Genomic DNA, 23985 nt, shown 5'->3' with positions numbered 1-23985 from the left:
CTTATGTGTGCTGCCATCTACTTGAGAAAGGCAACCCTAACGTTTTTTCAAGTTTGAAACAGTATCATGATGTGGTGTATACGGCCTAAGAAAACTCACGTTTTGTAGAGGCAGCCAGTGCATTACGGCAACGAGAAAGCTGCACTGCAAGGTTTGGTGGCATTGAAGCACCATCGCTTGTGCCCTCTTTTCTCTACTGCGTCCCTGGGATGAATTTCGCTTTTGTGCTCATCAAAGTGCTGCACAACTATTACTGGATGGCAGGATCAAATTCGCCCCTTGTGCAGCATGCCGCGAAGGCACAACTGACTGATCCTTGATTCCCATGTCTTACCACTACAAATAGCACCACTTAGTGGTTAATGGCATAAAAAATTGCCAAGTCACCACAACCAAGCCGCTTGCTCAGAGTCCCTTTGCCAGTGACTGAAGTGTAGGCAAGTACGAAACATGGTGAGACTTCAGAGCTTCATGGCAACAGTATTTTTGACTTAGCAGATCTATGGAAAAATAGTAATCTTGTAGGTGAACAAGAAGCGTAAACAGAGAAAACAAAGGGAGAAAAAAACGGTAAGGCAAGCAGTGACTCATCAGTCTATTCAAAAGAAAAAACACCACAGGATGCGCATCGCCAAGGACAAGACCTCTGCCGCACACAAAACGAAGCCCTACCATGCCACTGGAACAGCTTTTATCCCTTCTAGCCGCCCTAGTTGGGAGTTTGCTGAAGCATCTTCGATGCAAATGAGGGGGAACGCCTGTGTTAGCCGCTGTTCCCTGCCCGTGGCTGATAGTGAATTGCGCGTGCGCAGCGGTGGTGATAGACGTAGAGCTACTTTCGATGCGCCCTAGCTGTTGCTCATGGCGTTTGGTCTGCAAAAGGGGAAGAGCAGCTGGTATATCTCTGATAACTGTTCCCAATTTAGTTTTGGTTTCCTAAATTAAAAACTTCGCGCAATACTGTCATCATAACAGGGAGGAGTTTCGCGCCTATCGACACCGCCTGGCATGGGTAATTGAATTGAACTTTGGAGGCGAATATGTCCGAGCATGGGTGTGGTACGAAAATTCTACCAAATTTATAGACTAGCGATATGATCACCTCCAATATTTCCAATATAAACAGGCACGCTAAGCGCAGTGCAAGAAGTTTATTAGTGACCTCACTTTCTGCATGCCTCATCGCAAAACCTAAGCGCGGAATGGCCTTTCGTGCGCAGCTCATCGTTTAGTTTTAAAAATAATAAAACCTAATTTCAAACACCCTGTATATAAATATACATACACAGTAGAGCACGGACATAATGAACATAGATATTTTGGTTTATCGGATGTACCGAGTACATAGATTACCCCGTTGACAATCATGTGCAAAATAATGAGTAATTTCGCCGTCATTCGATACATCGAACTTCGCGTAGCGCCACTGCAAGAGGCGCTTCTCCTAACGGCGCCCTCCGATCAATTTTCGTGCGTGGAGATTGGTTAGCTGCGCCGGCTTTAGGCAACCGCACCCAACACAGGGAACGTGAAATGCGTGACGAGGTGAACGTGGGGTCCGCTTGAGGGTGGTCTTCGGTCCCTTGTACTCCATTTCCATGCCACATCATTGTTATGTGGTGAAGCCAACGTAACTAACTAAATCTTAGCTGCGGCTCTTGCGTGGCGTGCTTCGCTCCAAAAGGTTCTGTGGAAATCAACTGTGCCTTATTTTAATGAGTGGTTATTTGATATATAGCGACTAGAAACAGGATTAGACATATTATGATAGTTACTGGCTTGTTCCATACACTGTCCGGTGCGGCTTCAATGTGAAGCAGGTTAGGCTTAGCAATGGTTAGCCAGCGGTGCACTGCCAGCCTGCCAATGGGCGGCAGAGCCACTCTCTTGGATTGAGTGCGCACGAATTCTCCTATATATCGGTACAATTGTACAAGATTCACCGCGCCACCTCACCTGTGTGTACACTGTGATGTGTGTGATGTGAACTATTTCGTTTTTGCGTGCTCGTGTTTTTTGCAGAGCGCGAGGGACTCCTGGAAAACCCGAGGAAAATTATTGTATAACGATCACTACGGAACTTTTTAGAAGACACTGGCCTTACGAGTAAGTGGTTGAAACGCAATCACTTAGATCAGTGACTCAGGCTGAGCAAATGCCGACAGGCCACTGTACGGCTAATCCAGCCTGCACATTTACACCACCACCACGGCCACAATATCACTGGGGCATGGAGATGGTACATATGGCGAGGAAGCAACACAAGGCAGAGCGAGGCTAGGCTGTAGGGGGAGGGAGTACTCAAATGACTGACGACATTGACAAAGCCATATTAAGATCCGGACATCCAAAGTTGCATTCGTATATCTAGGGAGATAATAAAACACACCCGAAAAACGGACGTCAACATCGGGACGACCGCGGTGCAGACAGGCGACTTCCCTGCCCGGAATCAGTTCAATGTGTGGCCGAGAAGGCAGAATAAGTAGAATAAATCACTTTGCCTGGCGGCAGTGAGCCGGCAGGTAGTGTCCGTATGCTGAGACGAGGGGGTATGGATCAAAGACCAAGAGAAGAGAACTTTCAACGGACGCTGTTAGTGTTTCAAGCATTGTGTCCAGCACCTTTTCTCACTGTGCCCAAATAATGACCTTCAAATAAAAAAAAATGCTTGTAGGCCGTTTGTATTCTGCTTTCCATGACAGCATACTTAGCGCGGAAGTTTCAGTACACAACCCTACTCGTTCACAATCCACCATTACCGCTTCAGAGACACCCTTCATAGTTGGGTATGTAAGGATGAGCCCACAATATCAGCTCTAAGGGGAGCGCATGTATGAGTTGCCCGCATTAGTGCTGTACTGCAATGTTCTATTCTCAGCTTTGAGCCTTGCAGATCACTCGGCAGTTGTTATTTGGTGGGCAAGACAAACTGAGGACTTTCTCGCCGTTTCTATCTTGAAATTTTATAACAATTTTTTACTTTGTGTTTAAACTGTACATTGTAAGTAGGGAATCTGCTCCTGCGATGGGAAACTGAACGAATATTTGGAGTTATCCGCACATTTATTTCTTCAAGGTACTGGCTAGGGTTTGCAGTGTGCACTGTATTCAGGTTAATTGCACATTGTCATTTCTATGCATGAGCAGGCGCTATATTATGTAAAGTTTATCTTAGTTCAAGCAGCAAGCGCATCTTATGCATTTTGCACGTAGCAGGTGGCTGAAATCTGAAAGTAGTTGCCGAACTGTCGACTAAAATCTGATGCAGTATGTAAAGAAAAACCAAGACTGCCACATGTGCAGGGACTAACCAGGTTGTGTTCGTTGTTGCAAGCCATCTGCTTTTCTTGGTCTGGGTTGATTTTTAACATTCCAAAACTAGCAGAGCTAGTGGACGCGATGGTACCAAATGTGAACGGAGCCCTGTTTTCGTCGGGCGCAGACATCCAATCGATGAACTGCAGGTCCTTCTCCCTTAAGATAAGAGCTGTAAACGCAAGAAAGGCTCATTAAAAGAACAGTAAAGCTGCACAGTGGCGCGTAGGACCTGCCTATATAATCACTCAGGACGAAGCTTTTACTTTTTTCCAGAGTTTCTAGAGAAAAGAAACAACCGTAGAAAAGCCACGAGTAATTAGCAAAGATAGCAACGGTGCGCACTGCATGCGTTTCTTCCCTGGCTAATGCAAAAACGAATTTTTCCGATCGCGCAGTTGCCCGCTCGCCGCTCACAGTAGGGCGCTGCGAAAGGAGAACGTCACATCCGCACCGGTGCGTAACGTGAGCTCGTACGCGTGGCTAGCGCTCTTGTTGGCCACTGTGTTGCTTTCGCTCATGTGCGCCCTCAAAATTCCTTGCTCTGGGGCGGTAACAAGATTCGCATTTTCAGTTTAGTTTAGTTTATGGGGTTTAACGTCCCAAAGCGACTGAGGCTATGAGAGACGCCGTAGTGAAGGGCTCCGGAAATTTCGACCACCTGGGGTTCTTTAACGTGCACTGACATCGCACAGTACACGGGCCTCTAGAATTTCTCCTCCAAAGAAATTCCAGCCGCCGCGGCCGGGATCGAACCCGCGTCTTTCGGGTCAGCAGCCGAGCACCATAGCCACTGAGCCACCGCGGCGGCGATTCGCATTTTCAACTTATAAAAGCTGAAAAGAATATTATGGTGCCTTACAAGCCTTTCAATAAATAAGGAGGTTAACAGTACCAGATAAACACTTAACTATTCAATATTAGCTGGGCTGCTAGTTAGCACGTCTTAGCTGTATTCTGATTCCATCCACAGCTGACAATGCTGTGCCGAAAAAGCGCTCAACTCGAAAAGCCTATTTTGAAAAATTGCTCACAGTACTAGGTTAAACACGCTGTACACTCCATTTTATGACTTGCTCTGAGATGAGTGGAAGCTGCGTGTGCGAGGCGACGACTTCTGGACCCATCCGATTGGCTCGCGAGGGCGTGACAACAATTCTCTTGTGGAAGCCATTCCCTCGCACTCGTCATCTCTGCTCGCCTACGAAAACTTGTGGGACAGTACAAAGGTGCACATGAGGCAGAAAAGAAAAGAAGACTGAGAACAACCACTTACTGTTAGGCACGGGCCTATCCGCTTCGCTCCCGGTGTTGACCCTTTTCCCAAACATGCACTGAAATGCTGCAAGAGACACTTTCTGTTAATTTGGTTGAAGATCGCAGACCGGCACAATCTCCAAATGATAAAAGTTGCTGCGAGTTAAACGTCTCACTTAGGCAAGGGAAGAACGAGAAGTTTTAATGAAGCTGCAGCAAATCTCATTTTATATACCTGAGGCTTTCAGAGAGGTATCTTCTAGATGCCAGGCGAGTTTGTGATTGGTCAAGTTTGTTTAGGCCAGCCAGGGAATGTAAGATACCATTAGATGCCACATGAGCCTTCCTGAACTTTACTGTCGCTAATGTGAGTATTACAAAAATTTTGAAGGACGACGTGCTCCGATCAGTAGGTGAGCAGCATTGTTAATATTAATTAGAATTAACTTGCCGATTCTTTATTTTGTTCGGATATTAGAAAGCATCAAGAACAAAAAAATGAAGCAAGTACGGCACAATTTGGCAGCTCAGAATAAGTTATTTGTGTTTGCTTAAAAAATAGGTGAGTAGAGAGCCTCAGGGTGAGGTAGATATGTTTGTTTCAGTCACGTATTCCAAGAGAGGGAGACACCCCACATGCAGTGAATGAATATAAAGTATCAAACGAAAGTAGTACCACGTAAGCATGGGATATATGCCAGAGAAAAAAGAGGAACGGCAAGAAGGTTTCTGGGCAATGCTCGTCTGAGTAAGCTACGTGATACATTGAAAACTACCTGCTTCAGAGCTGTTCTGCGGCAGAGGTGCCACGTCGAGATCATGATAGTGACCTGAACAGGGATGTGTATTTGCTCAACAGCCCATATTCGTGTTTCTTCTCCAGGTTCCCTCGTGAACAGTTACAAGTTTCAATATCCCTTCCAAAAAACCAACTAGCTGCGTGCTGCAGCCCGAGAACTTATTCATTTGCACTATGTGAGCCGTTTTGCTGCGGATCGACAATATATGGCGGCTTCAGAGTTCATTGAAGATATTTTCTAGATGACCTGGGATAGCCTTCCGTGTCCATGATAAATTTTCCTTCGTTTGAATGCTGTGTGTCCCTTAGATTGATTCCGGCATAGTGGAAGCTCATGTAATGACTGAGTCCAAAAAAGCAGCTGTGGACAAAAATCACCCTACCCTTAGTAGAACCAGAGTCCTTCATTACTCTGGCATAACTTGTGACATTAAATTATTGCCAATGATTGCTTAATAAAATAGTAGCATGAGAACAGATACTTTTCGTTACTATAAAACAGGAATACATTGCGACCTTTTTTCGCTATGGTGGTGAGATTCATGTCTGAAGAAAAATCAGCCACCGAAACAAGCCAATGCAGCTATCAATGGGCAGAAAGAATGCGCAGGTCGCAATGAAACGCTCATACAAGTCATTGCTGGCATAACAGATTGAATATTACCCTTCTAGAACAAGATGACACAGAAAAGAAGCCTGGCGCACTGAACACCGAACTTTGTAATACATTGAGACTGGAGTAGTGTTAAAAGCTTTTTAGGCGACACACTCGACGTTCACTTTCCCGTCACTGAGCTCTCCTATCCTTCCAGCGAAAAGCTCTGGTGCAATTTTCAGATGTCTGGATCTATAGCACTACAGCGTTGTCCCCTTGCAAGCAGTCATCCATGAAGTCATCCATGAAGTCATCCATGAAATGCACAGCAGGACACATATTAGGAGCATTGCACTGAGTTCAATTACTCACATGTCTGTGTACCGGCGTTCTGATATTCAGCCTGGGTACGGCCTGGAACAGGACAGCAAACAAAATATAGAACAATCGATAGGTAGAAAACGCTTTACCTAGCTTTCTTTGATGGCCCATTTACACCCACAATGAACTTGCTTCTACACCACGAATTACAATGTTCACAGGCAGCAGCAAGTGACAGAAGCGAGTCTTCACAATAGCGCACGTAAGTAGGACCATAGGCCATGTCAGGCTATCTACAGAGTAGCTCCACTGCAGGTTATCTACACTTAGCTTGCCAAGAGGGCTTGGCAATGGTACGTCACAATGAAAAAAAAATGTACGCGAAAATAAAAATCAGATATACGCGACTTTCTTTCTCAAAAAATTGTTTTCAAGCGAGTGATTTTTTCATTCAACTTATGCTAGGAGTGAGGAAAGCTTGCACTACATGAATGGTTGAGAGTCGATTATTCATACGAGCTTAACAGCGCGAAACCAGGACGGGATAAGGGCACTCAGAGAGCGAGAGTTGGAGGAAGCACGAAAACCTACGTCGCGTTTGACTTCTTTGCTCACCGCACGCAGCATAATGAAAATTAGGTGCTTCGCTGATGCCTGTTGAAAACTAACCTTGGCATAGTATTGGACAGTGAAAAGCCAAACAAAGTAGAACAGTACAATGGCAGGAAAAATAGTACACAACCCATAACTTCAATGCTGCGAAAAATGCCATAAACCAGTGTTTGCGTTATTGTTAAAAGACATGCAGCACGAAACAGCCCAGTTGTCTACTGTATGCCATAAAGAAGCCATCCAAGAATTACAACAAACACGGAATGATGGACTAGTGTTCCCGAATTTTTCCTATTAATACATAGGAAAACTTTGCCCACAATCACATGGCGAATGGACAGAAACGTGGAGCTTTTTCTAGATCATTGTATTGCTATTTTCAGAACATAACTTTGGTTATATTATCACAAAACTTCATTTATTTGCGACCTTTTATAGTGCCTGCTGCAATAAATCTTATGTATGTAACACAGGAATGTTTTCAGCTCGAACATCGCAAATGATTTCACTTATAAGGAAGGCTTAACAAGAGATTATTTTTGCTCCTGGAAAATTAAAACCATGTTATAAAAACACAGAAACCTTCCACGAGAACACTGCATGCATTTCAATTGCTGTAAAGCCGGATACACTGATGAAACTTGGTACTGCTCTTTCCTCATTACTATACTAAGGCTCAGGTTTTCTACGCCACTCAGTTCAAGGTAATTGCCAGTTAAATGATTATCTCTCGCTGCCTCTTTAGAGTAATGCATGATGAATGAGGATAATTGCATCCACTCGTGTGCATAATTCTCCGGCATGCTTTCATAAACAATATGAATAGTTTAGTATATGAAATACGTAAGCGAATTTGTCAGTCTTATCAGACAGATTACACTTGTGTGCCCCGTTAAAAGTCATCATAGGCATGAATTTAACATACGGAACGTATTCGCAATAGTAGTAGTAGTAGTAGTAAAAGACTTTTAATCAACCATAATTTACAGGCCGAGCATTTCGACCGCCTGGGCGACCAGAAGCCGCTGTTCTTCTTCCCCTTCAGCGCCAAGCCAGTCGAGCCAGGTGGTGATGGATAGAGAGGGTGGGGGGAAGGAACCCGACTGCTGAGCAGCCGGGCAATAGAATAGGCAATGGGCCAGGTCCGCATAGATACAGGGGCAGTTGGGACAGGAAGGGTCCGATCGATAGCGATAGAGGAAGAGGCGGGACGGGGTGATAACTGCATTCATCTGAATGTGCCGAAGAAGGCGAGACTCCGGCACCATGAGTGATGGATGAGGGGGAGGGTAAAGGCGTTTGTCGAGGCGGAGCTCAAGGTAGACCTCTTTTATGGTGCGGCGAAGGGTGAGTCTCCCACCGTCCTCCGAGGGCTTGGGCCAGGGGATCAACGGTGCCCGGAAAAGTGTGTCGCGGGCGAGCTGATGGGCCAGCTCATTGCCGTCAATCCCTGAATGCCCAGGGACCCAGCGGAGGAAAACGATGGAAGGCTGCAGTGCGGAGACCGCTCGTTCGACCTCCTGTTGGAGAGAAGGGGTCAGGGTGCGTTTCTGTATGTGGTGTATAGCGGCTTGTGAGTCCGAATAGACTGTGTACTCTTGGAGAGAGGGAAGGAGGGAAAATGACTGGAGGGCATGCGCAATGGCGAGGACCTCGAGGGACAATGCGTAATAAAAGTTTTCTAAGCTCTAGCAAATGTCTGCCCTACAGCAATCCGCCGTGAAGCTAAATGGAACGGGGCAGAAAAAATTCGAGGGGACAATTAAGCTCCGCCGCAGGGGTACGGCGCGGTAGCATATTGGGTCAGTTCCCAAATATGAAGAAGGCTACTTTACATTCATAGATCCCTGCGAGTCCTGATGCCCATCCTGGTGCAGTGGTGCAGCGGTTAAGCGATGCACCACCGCCCTGCGATGGCAGGTGCTCACAATGGTGGGACTTATGCTACGCAGGTTGCCCAGCGACCAATCAATAATTTAACTGCTACCTGCTATGGTGTGCAGTTTACTAACTATCCGGTGGGTAGTTGTGATGACGCAGCAAGGACCTAGGTGGCCCACCTGCCTCCTAGGCTGCCCTCAGGGCACCACCTGTCAGAGCCATGCTCAGAACGCCCACGCCGACAAAGCCAACGTCGACAACACCGACGCCTGATTTTCTGCATAACGGGGCTTTAACGCTATCGCGTTAAAATAACCTGCCGCGAGGAGCAACAGTTCATTACTTAGTACTCACTAATAAAGCAAATTTTTTCTTGTACTTTTCTTATGCTATTTTTTGTGTGCTTAAACACATCAGACTTTTTACCTCCCTGGACTGCACAATAAACTTTAAGGCATAAAGGATGAACCCATTAATTCTCACCCACTGAAAAAGTTATCAATTTCCAGGACTTCATGATTAGGGCTCCTTGAAAACAAAAATGCAAGAACCTTGACATTCATTAAGAAAAAAATTATTTACATTTCAGTCGGTTTAGCTAACTTTTATATCTGAGCGCCTAAGGTCCACGAAAACCTTGTGTTAACACCAAGGCGCATGCAGGAATTCAAGTGAAAAATTCAGAACTGCTCTTTCGTCTGTGAATGCAGCATTAAGACCGCATAAATTTCAGGCTGTTTTAGGTTAGGGCTACCTTTTTCACGAATTTATGTTACCGCGGGCGTCCTGCATCTCTGGCAGCTTATACTCTGGCCTTGCGTTGATAAATATGTGGGGGAGAGCGTTACTTGAAGTATGGTAGATATGAGGGCAGAAATTAAAATTATTTACATTTTTGCTCTTTGCATCATATGCTTGGTTTGGTTCATTGGGGTTTAACGTTCCAAAGCAACTCAGGCTATGAGGGACGCCGTAGTGAAGGGCTCCGGAAATTTCCACCAGCTGTGGTTCTTTAACGTGCACTCACATCGCACAGCACACAGGCCTCTAGAATTTCGCCTACATCGAAATTCAGCCGCCGCGGCCGGGATCGAACCCGCGTCTTTCGGGCCAGCAGCCGAGAACCGTAACCACTGAGCCACCACGGCGGCCCGTAGTGAAGGAGTTACGACATACTACAAAACTTCATTTCCGGTCACAACTTACTGCGACACTTCATTACATCCGGTCTTCTCGTAACGACACACTACACCCTTTCTTACACTACAGCTCATTCCATACATCAGGTGACTTGGTACAACGATCTGTGGATACTTTCTGCGGACGCCTTTTCCGTTGTATAAGCTATGCAATGTTTTCGCATTCATAAGGGCGAGGGAAAGCAGTGCTGCAGTGGGGGGCTTCGCAATAATTTCAACACCACGCGGGCGCCTTTTGTAATTTGCCTTAAGTCAAAGGGGGCCGCCAAGGCCGAGAATAAATCCACGCCCTCGAGCTCGGCAGCCAACAGACTTAACGATACAGAAACAATCCATAGCACTTAAAGCACAAAAGCGTGCGTTCAAGCGAATTATAACTAACTTGTGCCTTCTCCATATCATTTTTCCCATAAACGTGATATACTCGGACACAAGTTCGAATAGTTCCGCGTTAGCGTATTCCTTTGCGGGACTGCGTCTACGGTTATGCACGCGACTTTTAAAACTTTTTTTTAGCTGCTTTCAGCTAGCGGGTGATGCGGCTGCATTTGAAATCCATGCTAGACAGAATCGTAGGGCCACTTCGTGCCTAGAAAAAAGGATCCCTTTTAAAACAAGAAATAATGATGAGCGTCGCGTAATTCTGTGGTGCGCCTAGGAGGTGCTGTGTGATGCTACCACTGTTTTCGTTGTCATCACGTGGTGGGATCTTTTACTAAAAGGCCCTGTACCTGTTTAGTTGCGGAAGCTGCTTCGGGTGATGAAAAAAATAACTGAACATAAATGCCTTTCATTTTTTTTAGGAATAGAACAAATTTTATGGCAGTGAATATTTAATTCTTTTTGAGCTATCATATATCTGTGAAATAGCCTGTTGGGGGTTACGATGACAGGTTTTAAGTGCGTAAGACCAGCTTTGTCCAAAAAGCCACTGTCCACGGCGGCACTGGGAAGGGAGGCGCGGAATCAAGCCCCGCACCTCCCGCATGCCAGGCGGATGCTTAGGCGGAGAAAGAGCACTTACCGTTCACTGCTTCAGTGGACTGCCGGCTCTGCTGTTCAGCAGGTGCAGGCTGTTTGGGATCGACTTTCATAGGCGGAGCTCCTGAAGTTTTTTTAGTCTTCCAGCTGAAACGTGGCAAGTAAGCTCGGTGCTCATCCTTCTGACGTGGCTCAACTTCACCGCTGCTCTCATCAGAGAGCCATCCCCAAGCTGCAAACAGCTTTGAAAATCGCCTCTGCTTCTTCTCCCTTGCCCCGGCCACGTTTTCTTTGTGCTGGCGGACTTTCTCCGGTGTGGTCGCGGCTGAACACGAGACTTTCGCAGGCATGATAGAAGCTTCAGGAGCATCCTCTGCATTGCTCGATCGTGGGCTGGGCTGGTCTCCTTTCTTCTGAGCTGACCCTAACAACTTCACGTATTCTCCATACTTCTCAATGAATGTTGGTTCACGTGACCGAGAAGGTGTTTTTATGGCCCGTATTATTTGCGTGCTTTCTTTAAACTTTTTTTTTACTGAAACGAAACCATCACCTGAAAATAGGCCTTTGCGTGGCTTCTCATGCAAGTCGTGCTGCTGATCTTCACTTCGCAGCATTCCTGCATTTTCTGCCGTCTGTGAACTGTCTCTGCGTAGGGACGTATTCAGAGAGTGATAATCTGCCAAGCCTTTTTCTTTGCTGCTGCAAAGCTCTTCTCCCTTGGATGAAGCTGTGCTCTTCGTTGGTTCTCCATCCACTTGCCGTACGTCAGTGAGAGCCTTTGACCGTTCTTTAGGTTGCTTCTTAAAACGCGCAGAGGGCTTAGAAATCTTCGTTCTTCCAAGTACTGAAGCTAGGCTTTTTTTCGGTGCACGAAATTCTTCGAAACATGGTCTTCTTTCTGGTGAGGGAGTCTTTGGTCTAGCGAATACACTTTTTCGTTCAACGAGTGTGGGAGAGAGTGCGGTCCAGGGCTCACTATGTAAAAATTGTTCCATGTACCCTGTCCGATCTCGCGGCGTACAATTCTCAGCAAAATTACTTGAGGACCTCGTATTTACATAGCGTGCTCTACCTTGACCTGCCTCAGTATCAGTTTCAGTAGCAGGAAATGTGTGCTGCGTCATATTTGCATGCTGCTCAAAATGTGGGCGACTTGAGCTAGCCCCAGTAGGTGGTTCGAAAGGTCCTTGTTTCTTGCCGTTGTTGCATGGTTTTTTAGCGTTAGCTGTAGTGCTTGATGAATTGACAGCTGCTAATGGCACCCTATGTGGCTTTCTACCCTGTGGTAAGCTGTATGAACGGTGACAGCTTGAGGCCTTCAAAAAGTCACTGTCCAATTCGTAAGACTCTCCTTTACTTTCTTCCACCACGTGATCCAGGTGTGGTGTATTCTCTTTATCTGGCGCGGAAGGCAATTTTTGACGGGTGCGCTGCTGTGGTTGCGCATCACGGCCCTTAAGGACTTTCGTTTCAGAATTTTTGACTGGTTTTGGGTCTAGATGGAGTACGGCTCCATGCTTTCTTAAAGGGTATCTGTAACGGACTGGTCGCATCCTGATAATTCCATCCACCATTCTTGGTTCCGAGGGGAGTAGTCCTCCTTCGGCTGTGCGACGACGGACTTGCTCTACGAAACTCGAATCTTTTGGCAAAGTGTACAGCAGATCCGTATCTTCGGAGTATATATGTACCCATACACAGTCGGTGTATTTTGACTTCAGAGGCTCCAGGTCTGCCTCCTTGAGAGCAACAATGGGAACTCCTAAGTCACTAGGGATGTTTATGGTCACAGCCTTTTTTTTTACTTCTTTCTGTGGACTTGTTTCCGTATTGGTAGCGGCACCTTTGCGTGCAAGGTTGTCGGTGTGGGATAAATCCATTTCTGCTTCTTGTTTCTTTCCTTCGAAAGGCGTTACGGGTGAATCCGCGCCGTCACGTTGAGCCGCCAGACTGAGGAAAAAAAAACGTACAGCACGATGAAATGCTGAACAGAACTCACGAGATTCACTGTTACGTCATAATACTCGTCCTGGGATTTAATTCGACATTTAATTTCATTTCAAATTATTCCATGACTCAAAATAGACGATTTTATTCTGGGTTCTTCCCAAGACAGGAAAGCTACAAAAAATTTTAACAAATTAAGTACACAAGAAAGAAAGTTCGTTTTTTTCTGCACTCAAAAATTGAGCATTTCTCATACCTGCTTCTAGAACCTTAGACTCGAAAACAATTCGACTACGGTAATTAACTTGAGCACATACTTGTTGAAAGCCATCCGGCGCATGAACAACGAACCAGAGGTTTTTGAAATCCAAAACAAATTCTCACCTGATAGGGCTGAATTCTGTTCTGAAAATTTTCGACTATTCACTTCGCATAATTTATGAAAAACCTTCTAGCGAAAACCTCATCAAGGCTGGATGGAGAACATGTTGGTTGGCACAGAAAAGTTGTTCCCTCGCTTTTCCGCAACCCCCTCACTAATTCTTGATGTAATGCTCGCGTTCTCTCAGTGAACATGCAGACACAAAGGACCAACTGGCAAGATGTTCTGGGGATTAAAGGGTCCACGGCGCTGTCGTTCGACATACTGCCGTTTTTCATTTAGGGTACAATTTCGAAAGCCAACTATTTTTTTCCAAAGTTTGAGGGCACTCGGCACGCTGGTTATTCCGATCATGATGGCGGACGGACGATTATGCCGCAAAAGCAGCTGTGACCGAAGAGTGCCAAGGAGAAAGGCAAATTGTCGGCATTGATCATTAAGATGTTTTATGGTATATGGGGTATAACGTCCCGAAGCTTCCCGTTGGCTACGTGGGCGCCGTGGTGGAGGAACCCGAATTTCGACCACGTCGAGTCCGATGCGCACTGACACTGCACAGTATACAGGCGCCTTGAGTTCGCCTCTATTGTATCGCAGGCGCCTCGGACAGGCGACAGCACATTCTCAAGATTATTAAGATGATCCCGGGGTGAATTTGTCTAAGCCTTCTAACCAATGAGTGGAGTGCATGGGGCCCACAAAATGGCTGTCAATAGATCACTAGATCGGTGCGCATTAAGGAGCTGGTAAGTCGAGAATAGAAGCACGCCCTGCGAACCGTCGAACATTCTCGTACGATCGCGAGGGTTCATCTAATCACCGGCAGCAGTGCGTAGCGTTGCGTTTAGTGTGGCGACGCCCCTTCCTCTCCGCTTGCAGGCCAGAGCAATTGCCGCCGGGGAAGTGCCTTTGTCTAACGTTTCCTTTTCGTGGCCAATAGCGCGTGCAGACAGGAGGTTGCAAAAGGACGACTGCGGCGTCAAGCCTATATTTGTTCCCCGTTTTGGAGCTAGACTACGACCAGACGCGGTGCCCTTTAAGCAAAAAAAAGGCTGCTTGCTACAAGAGAGTCCGTGCCGTAATGTCTCTTCTCCGACTGTGTATTTCGAACTAACGTGTACCGCAGAACTTCCCGGACAACCCCACTGCCGCTCAGCGTATCGAGCCAGCGATGAAAGCGCGTGACTTTGGAAGCCAACGTCTACGGACGAGGTCTTCCAGCATCCTCTCGTCGAAAGGCTGCGGTAGCTACGGGAAATATTTCTAGTGTTGCTTAATGCATCTGTCTATTGGTGTAGTGTTGTGCCGCTATTAAGATCTCTCTGTACGCTGCAATTTGTTGCTTTGAGCTCTGTATTTATCTGTGGTGCTACTACGGTGCATATCGCCACTCTTTCTACTCTGTAAAGGACTTACAGGTATAATCATCATCAGCCCGACTACGTCCACTGCAGAACAAAGGCCTCTCGCGCCTCTCTCCAAGTAACCCTGTCTTGTGCCAGCCCCGACCACCATATCCCCGCTAACTTAATCTCATCCGTCCACATACGTTTCTTCCGACTCCTACGCTTTTGCTTCTCTTGAAATCCAGTTCGTTACCCTTAACGACAACCCGTTATCTTGCCTTCGCATTACATGCCTGGCCCAAGCCCATTTCTTTTTTTTTTAAGGCGGAAGCCTTTAATGCCTCATCGTTGTAAGCAGGACTTGTCGACAGAAATGTCACGCTTTTTAATTGGTCGAAATGGTCGTGACGTCACAGTGCGCGAATTTCAAACGGGCCAATTGTAATTTGGCTATTAACCATGCAACCAATTAAAGGTATGGTATAGTGATGCTCCAAGTAAGTGGGACAGAGGTTAGTTAATTGCTTAATTGACCAAGTAGCCTAATTAACCTTTCTAGTTAGACCAGATAAATAAATAAAACCGAGTAGGAAATTGGTCGAGTTGGGGAATCGAACCAGGGATTCCGAAGTGCGAGACGAGCACGCTACCACTGCGCCATGCCAGCTCGATGGTTTGAAATGAACAAAGGGGCGTCTAGTAAATATGGTGTCTTTGTTCACTCCCATCTTCCTCCCTTCCCGTTACGGCGAGCTTCAGGTATCCACCGAGATATGCGAGACTGATACCTTTCCTCAAAAACCAATTTACCAACGAGCAAGGCGTAGAGCCGAACGGGCGATGGCGTTCTGTGAACTCCCTGGCAGCGTTGAAAGACGCTGTCGCGTTCCACTCTTAGAGGTGAAGCTTAACACGTTAACCACACATCAGTGACACAAGCAGCACCACCGCGCTTAAAGCTTCCGGCTCACCGCTCTTTAGGTCAACAAAGCCCCCCCCCCCCCCCCTGAATTTTTATTGATTTCGATTAGGATGTCATTAAATCATGTTTGTTACCTGATGCACTCTGCTCTCTTCCTGTCCCGTCCTCTCTGGCCTTTTAAATATCTCACTCTGCCTTACGGTCAGCAAAACATGAACATCAAACGCTCACCCCGTTCCAGTGACTAGGAGTCGGCAGTCATGTTTTGGCGGAAGTTAGCCTGCTTAAGTAGAGACTCCTACCCAGGTTGACCGGAACAGACTCCTATCATCCACTCGCTCTAAGGATTTCAGGTGTGTGATACTGATTATGCAGTGATTCAGAAAGATGTGTTAGTGATGGTGATTCTGCAGCATGCGAAGAATTCTCCCCGGTATGCAGCTTTTGCCGCTCTTAAAAAAAGCCATGTCCAGACAGCGAATCAAATGGAACTCTATCGTCCCCGTTTTCCCACGCTACGCCGCAATCCAGGAATCGCGATTATATTTTTTTTATAAGGGGTGGGGAGGGGGGGGGGGGGAGCAGTGCGTGGCAGCATGCTGAAAAGAGTTTAGAAGGTCCCAAAAGTTCCCCCGTTCAGCAAACTGTTTCACGCAGACAGCGACGAGCGCGCTGTGCTTCTCAAATCGCTTGTGCTGTTTATTTTCGAGCCACGGCCGCATGGTTTGACCGTTTGGCAATGCGTTTGGTGTGCTTGACGGTTCTAACTTCCTCTGGCTACAAAGCGAACCGTGATGAGTGACAGCTGTGGAAATTTAAAGCGCGAGAAGATTTTCATTGTCCAAAGGGCAGCCATGATCAGACAAGTGATAGCCTTCGGTTTAATGTACCCTATCCCACAAGACAGCGTGGTGAAGACAAAATATTGGCAATGGTTAAACTCTGTTAAACCTACTTAGAAGAGCGTAGTTGTGTGCTTATGATTGGTTTTGGTTTTAATTTAGATTAACTCATTAACGCTAACTAATTCGGGTCGCTAACTAGGACAGTGCATTCACACTTCACCTAAGCTTTCCAACGGTATTTGACTGCGTGCTATAGCGCAAAGTTTGGTTTTAACTGCAGTTAACTAATTAACTGTAATTACTTCTGGTCGCTAAATGGCACAGCGCATTTCCACTCTACCTAAGCTTTCCGACGGTATATGACTCAATTCAATAGTGCAAAATTTAGTTTTAAATGCAATTAACTAATTCGCGAATTCATTCGGCCCATTAATTAGTCGACATAACTGCATAATTATGCAATAGTCCCAACTCATGTTTGATCACGTGACATATACTACGCCTAGACAAATACCCAAACAGTAGCAAAATCGACTAATTCCCGCTTTTACCTTGGCTGTTCTTGAAGCTCAAAGTACCGGCGTGAGGCGCTTTCCGGAGTGTACCGCCGTGAGTAGAGCTAACTTTCTAAAAGATGCTCGCAGCGGAATTACCTCCGCGTGCCCACTTTTTCCGCAGCCCGTATCGACTCATAGGCCAAGGAAACGGGGCTAATTATTCTGGACAAGTCTCCCGCCGTTTATTACAACATTCCTCCAAGACCCTTTTCTAAGCGGTGAAGTCAATACGGATAGCGGAAAAAAAGGAGTCGCGCGTAGTCGAGGATGGCAGTCCGGCAGGTGTACCTAAATTCGGCCATGTCTTGGGCCGTGCGTGTGTTGATAGCGCCCTGAACAACAATCGCGGTATACTAAGGCTGGCTAGGCTGTCCACGGTCAACAGGAAGACATGTGAGCTCGTTGGCATGCGCTAGAGTTGCGGCCAAGGCCATGCACAGCTGTAAAGAACGAATCGTTACATTTAAGAGATCAAGGGGCTCCTTCAGTGACAGTGGTAAGACACTTGAGTAAGAGGTGAAGCAGAAAAAGACTAATTACACACTCTGAACACTGCGATTCTCACTTACTGCTAAAAATGTGCTAGTGGGCGAAGTGCGTATGCCTTCATATCAGCCTGGAGAGCATGTGTTGTGCTTGCATTCCTTTTCAATTGTTTTTGCCTTTTTGTGGTTTGATGGCATGGATTTATTTAATTGCTTGTACCACTGACTCGTTTTATCCAGAGTTCTCTGCGTATCTATCGTTTGAAGTCCTGGTATGAGGAAGTGTTCACTGTGTATGGTTTCACGAAGGGTGGCTGATGCAGCATTTTTGGTCAGTTATATCTCAATACAAGCCATGTTGCGGTGTCCAGGTATCTAGCAGACTTACCCCGAAGCCCCTAAAATGCACTTTAGTGACGTGCTGAGGATGGGATTCTTAAACTTCCTTGATTTGAGTGCGGATACTATGCTCAGTCTGTAAATATAATGAAATTTGGAGTTTAGCGTTCAGAGATATGTCGCACTGGCTTTAGGCTTTCTTTTGTGGAAAAAGAAGCGACTTATTTGATTTATGACTATGCGCTCAAAATACCTGCGTTGGCGTTCATCGTCCTAGTTTAATTCAAATTGGGCTCATGCAGCACTGGGCAGTATACTAGACTTGGTCTTTTGTATATTTAAAGTATAAAACTCGGAACAGCTATGTTCAGTTGAGGGAATATGATGTGCTGATAGCCTGGATGAGAGCCATCTCGCATACTTCAAGGAAGGGCATATCCATTGAATACCACATCCTTCCCAACGGTCAATCATATCGCTCATAGTGGTGGTAACTGTTTCTACATAAGCTATCAGCACACCGCTAAACACTCAGTGTCGCCATGTAGCCTAACTGCATTTTTTGACCTGCTAGAGTTTTGTTTACGCTTGGACATCTCGATTACTACCCTCGTGCCAATGTTCGACTGCGACCACATGTACTCGTAATGAGTTCACCGTTTACCGCTGAGATTTATTGCAAATGTGCGAGGCCTAGTGGCTCACGTACGTCTGTCGTGAAGAGGCCGACGCAGACTTGCAATGTATGGATAGGATCAGTGCCCACAACGTGAGCCTGTTGTACGTGGCCTATCTGCAGTGTTTGATGGTATCACAACAACTCCGAGAACGATATCCTTGACGGCAAGGCAAGCAAGACAGCTGGCAGGGAGTTCCCAGAAGCTCTTGCTCCACGCACCGCGCGCACCAACACCCTTTCTCAGCTACAAGGCCGAGGCCGTTGGAGTTTATGGGGTTCAACGTACCAAAGCGACTGAGGCTGTGAGGGACGCTGTAGTAGACGGCTTCGGGTAATTTCGACCGCCTGGGGATCTTTAACATGCACTGGCTTCGCACCGTACATGGGCTTGTGGCATTTTGCTTCCATTTGAATGCGACTGCCGCGGCCCGGATAGAACCCGCGTCTTTCGGGTCAGCAGCCGAGCACCGTAATCACTGAGCCACTTCGTCGGCTCGTTGAAGGTTGATAGTTTCGACAGTGTGGCGAAAAATGCATTCTTTGCACTACAGGACAGCTAAACTGTGGTTTCATAACAATGAGTCTTCGAATGACCAGCAAGCTTCTTGTCGGCAGCTGCTCACCACGTTCCCGACCAAGAAAAGAAAAGGGCCGTAATGAGCCTCCAGTCTCTAGCGCAGCGAATGGAGGATCGTGTTGCCATGTTCGTGGAGGACATGACGCGCCTGTCTAATGGAGCCGACCGTGCTATACCCAAAACGAACACGAGCGGCGCCTGATGTGAGGCGTGGAGGAACAACTGTTTGAAGGGTGCGATCCACCGAAGGACTGCCGCCTTCGCCAGAAAAGCGGCCAGCACGGAAGGCGCGCTATGCCAGCAATTCGAGCAGTACAGCTGTCAGGCTGATACGGTGGCCGTAGACTACCGTACGCGGGCACTCGCTGATGCGAGCTAACTTCAGGAGATTACAAGAAGCACCTTGTGCGAAGAACTAGAGCAACTCCACCCCGAAAGTCAACCGGTGATGAAAAATCCGGCGAGCGGTGGGTGCGGCCACTTGTAACTCCTTACCCTAGTCTGCACGTCATACCGCACATTGAGGTATGCGCAGTCAGGACCTGGCGACGCGAGCATTCCGGCGGTATCCCAAACCTGCCTGTTGCGATGAGGAACTTCATACTTTTCGCATAGTGCGTACCGTCATCGCTATCACAGAGCATCACGTGCCTTTCTTGGGATGGTGTTGCACACACGAACAAATATACACAGGAAGGAGCAGAAGAAAGAAAGAGCGCAATTGCGCTCTTTCTGTCTTCTGCTCCTTCCTGTGTATGTTTGTTCGCGTGCGCAACACCATCCCAAGAAAGCTATGCACCAATTCGCCCAGCAAGAAGTTCCTCTACATCACGTGCCGTCACTGCGCATGCGCAATAGCTTCGATGCGGCAGATGTGCCCACAGCTGGCTACAGTTGGTCGGCGCTTGGTGCCTGCAGGACGACCTGTATGCGCAGTGGTGGCGCGCGGTACGCGGTAAGCTGTTCAAGCGATGGTGCGCGCTATGCCAAATGCTTCTACTGAATTCTCTCTACTTAAGTCTGAAAGGGTGCGTGCCGGCGGGTTCACGCATGAACAGACAACTATTTATAAGTTTCGCGGTCCTGTATATTGTCCTATGGCACCAAAATAAGCGCCCGTTCTATCACCAGCTGTGTCTGCGTCTGCTTGCACCAGCGCTCATGCCGGTGTGGCAATGGAACACACTTATTGTCTGCAAGAGATCTCAGAGCAATCGTTTTTGATGGTGTCCGGACCCTTGAGCTCACGAAGAGGTACGAAGTGTCATCTACTTTGGCAACGAACTCTTCTTCCAGAAAGAAAACAGACCTACAGAGCCTATATTAGAAAGCCAGAAGGCTCGAGAGAATGAAAGTTCATCGATAAACGCGCCACATGGTGGAGCAAGTTTTATGAGCGCTTCATTGGATCAGTCAGACTTTCTCTACAAAATGCCACTGGCCGCAGGAAGTTTGGCCTTCGACGAGCTAGCAACAAGAGTAGCTGAAATCTAGACCTATGCGGCACGTTTACGGTGGGCCCGTAGGACCAGAACCTCTTTGCCCATCCCGACTGGTAAGCGACTTAGGACGCTGCCAAGCGTGTACCCTGAGGCGAGACGCGCCGTGAGCCGTCTGGCGTAGGTGCAGTAAAGTACCTCGAACTCCTAAATCTGCATTTTTCGTAAATTGTCCATTATCCCAACGCTGAGGCGCAGATGCAACAGGTCCCGTGAACACGATATCAGCAATATCGATGGCAACGCCCGAAAGCTCTCCCATTTTGAGCGAAATAATAAACATTGCAGAATGCAACGGAGGCGGAAGAGGCAGCCTTGGCTTTTGCCATCCTGTGGAACCGGAATGCAGCAGTGATGTCCGATTCTCTAACAGCAATGCGGAATTTCATCTGCGGGCGAGTAAGCCAACCGTAGTGGAATATGCTAAAAGAAGCAGAAGCGAGCAATGTTTTGCTACTGAGAACCCACGGCCCACGAACACGCCCAGAGGAAATCAGACGGGTGGCTCTGAGGCTCAAGTCACACTTTTCCAAGCCCTTATTTACGCAGCCGTCACACTCTTTTGGCGACCCGTCAAACCCGCTATGAAGGTATGCGGACATCACAGAAATACTACAGGGTGAACAGAAGAGTTTTTCGCATAGACAGTAAGAATCTGAATAAGGGAGCACACATAATTGGGAGAATGCAAACTAACATTCTGCCTAATCCAGACACTTTGAACGGGACATACAATGTTTCACATTGCATGGCTTTTCGAAATAAGCTTAAACTCGGAAGAAACATTTTACACAACCTGTGACCGTTGGCAGGCCACCCTGAGCACCAATTAATTAGCCCGGTGTTCAGAAGATCCTGGCGGAAAGGGGACCATTGGGCTCACCAAGGGGCCATTGGGCTCACGGGCTGAGATCTGAGATCAACCAACTTTTTAGCTGTCAATGAATGTTTTCCTCCTCGTCTGAAGTTTGTGGAAGAAAGAACGTACAAGAAAGCGACCAAGGAAGGCTATTTGATCGCACTGCAAGACAGTCTTAAATCAGGGGAGCATAGGAAGATCAGAGATTTCGAGAATGTTTCGAGAAGCGACTAATACGGATTTAGCAGTGAATAGAATTAGCGTAAAAATTTTCCGACTAATTTCCGGGAGAGTGCATGTAGTTCGCTCAACCGAAGCCGAAGAAAGACAGCCTCAAGTAGGAGAGCCAGCTGGGGAAGGCAAATTTCGAATAGGCAGCTCCGGAGGCCACCGAGCGCTGTTTGGGGAGCCAGTCGCTTCATGTATCTTGGAATAAGCGAATGCCCTAATTCCACCCAACGAAATGGCCCGATTTCGAACGAACGCTGCGAATTAAGCTCACATATTGCGGTGGACACTTCTGGAGAAAATAAAGGGTATTTGCTAAGCCAAAACAGTTTCCAAGAAGTCACCGTTCAAGGCGTGACCCCAACGTAGTGTGCAACGTACTATCGTGCGTAGTATGACTTGCAACGCTCCAGAGCATGCCACAGAGCGCTGAGAAGTGAGCTCACAGCTAAGCATGCGACGTGCGCGAAAAAAAAGGCGAGGGTATGGCCATTACAGAGATGCGCTCCCCCCCCCCGCTATGAGAGACGCCGTAGTGGAGGGCTCAGAAAATTTCGACCACCTGGGGTTCTATAACGTGCACTGACATCGCACAGTACACGGGCCTCTAGAATTTCTCCTCCAAAGAAATTCACCCGCCGCGGCCGGGATCGAACCCGCGTCTTTCGGGTCAGCAGCCGAGCACCATAACCACTGAGCCACCGCGGCGGGGCTGATCACGTATCGCTGATCCAGAAAAACGCTCTATGATTCTGCGTGACGAAACGTTTCGACAGGGGTTCACAGCACAAGCGACCTGCCCTCTTCAACGGCCGAAAGCCGACTGCCGATTTTCCCCAGCATTCCCGATATCCCCCTTCAACGATCCTGCACGCGCAGATCGCCTCTCGTCCACCCGTTTGTCCAGGAAAAAACCAGTCCTACTACTTTCAGAACAGACCCTGTAAGATCAAGCATAAGATCAAAGGGGGAAACGAGGAGCTGCTGGAGACGGCTGCTTGCGCTGCGGCAATGTTTTCGGAATTTGAAGTTGCCGCGCCATTTGGAGAGTTTGCTTTGGACGATGTTTGGCAGTACAGAGGTGGAGCCCGAGACATTAAAGGCGTTTTTACATATACATGTCAGGATTCCAGCCGCCTCTACCTAGCTATACTGGGCCCGAGAATAAGGCCATAGATGCTCCTATTGAAATGGCAGAAATTAGGGCGGCCCTGCAGGATCTCAAAACGAGATCTGCTCCAGGACCAGACAGTATCACAAACACCATGCTTAAAGATATAGACGATCACTCCTTACACTTCATTTGCGAACTAATGAATAAAATTTGGGAAGGGGCTGAAATTCTAGAGGAGTGGAAATTCTCAAAATTGGTCCTTATCCCTAAACCGAGCAAGAAACGAACTATCCAACATGAGGCCCATATCTCTCACCTCTTGTCTGGGAAAGTTCATGGAAAAAGTGGTCCAACTCACGATCTCTCAACATATAGAAACCAAGGAACTCTGGCCAGTGGAGATGGTAGGGTACAGGCCGGGATTAAGTGTTCATGTCATGCTCAGATTACAGCACGACATCCTGGACGCTCCCGAGGACGACAAATCATATAGAGCCATACTGGGACTTGATCGCACTAGGGCTTTTGAGAATGTTGAGCAGAGAGCGGTTCTCGAAGGCCTCAACTCGGTGGGAATGGGAAGCAAGTGCTTCAACTATGTCAGATTTCCTCACCTGCAGGAAAACTGAAGTTAGCTTCGTGGGACTCAGATCCGATCCAATAAGTACCGGGGGCAGAGTGACGCCCCAGGATCTGTCCTCTCCCCATTACTTTTCAATTTTGAAGTGAAATATCTCTCGTCCCAGCTGAATACAATAGAATGCATCAAGCATAGCATCTATGCAGACAACATCACAATTTGGACCGAAGGAGGCTCCAGCGCCAATATTTCGCGTAGACTGCAAGAAGCGGCGTATATAGTTGAGAACTACGCCCTAGATAGAGGACTATCTTGCTCTCATCAGAAATCTGAACTGTTCTCAATGTGCAGCAAAGCACAACTAACCAGAGAATCCCGGCTACCGCACCTACACAAACCAGTGAAGTTATACGTGGGAGAGAATAAGGTTCCAAAAGTCAGCACTATTAGGATTCCGGGGTATTTTCTACAGAAGAATGGGCAAAACACCACTATCCTTAAAAAGCTTCAGACGTATATCGACAAAGTAACGGGGATATTCAGGCGAATCTCCCTCATGAACAAAGGCCTCAGAGAACACTGCCTAATAAGGCTGGTTCGTGCCTTCATAATCATCAGGATAGCTTATGCCTCTTCCTTTCTCAATCTCAATTCTGGCGA

General features: G+C 47.2%; 1 protein-coding gene across 1 annotated transcript in view; it reads right to left on the bottom strand.

Annotated features, from left to right (window-relative positions):
• Positions 1-23985, bottom strand: part of LOC149354674 (uncharacterized) — a 44450-nt gene that overhangs the window by 5920 nt on the left and 14545 nt on the right. Inside the window, exons 3-6 of the mRNA XM_089577538.1 lie at positions 11007-12916; positions 6342-6383; positions 4595-4660; positions 3315-3490 (exon numbers count right to left, since the gene is read on the bottom strand). Coding sequence (XP_089433664.1) covers positions 3315-3490; positions 4595-4660; positions 6342-6383; positions 11007-12916 — 2194 coding nt within the window. The remainder of the gene's footprint in view (positions 1-3314; positions 3491-4594; positions 4661-6341; positions 6384-11006; positions 12917-23985) is intronic.

Source organism: Amblyomma mixtum, chromosome 3 (genome assembly GCF_055824585.1).
Source record: "Amblyomma mixtum isolate Tamu chromosome 3, ASM5582458v1, whole genome shotgun sequence".
Classification (NCBI taxonomy): domain Eukaryota; kingdom Metazoa; phylum Arthropoda; class Arachnida; order Ixodida; family Ixodidae; genus Amblyomma; species Amblyomma mixtum.
This window is presented reverse-complemented; position numbering and strand designations above follow the sequence as displayed.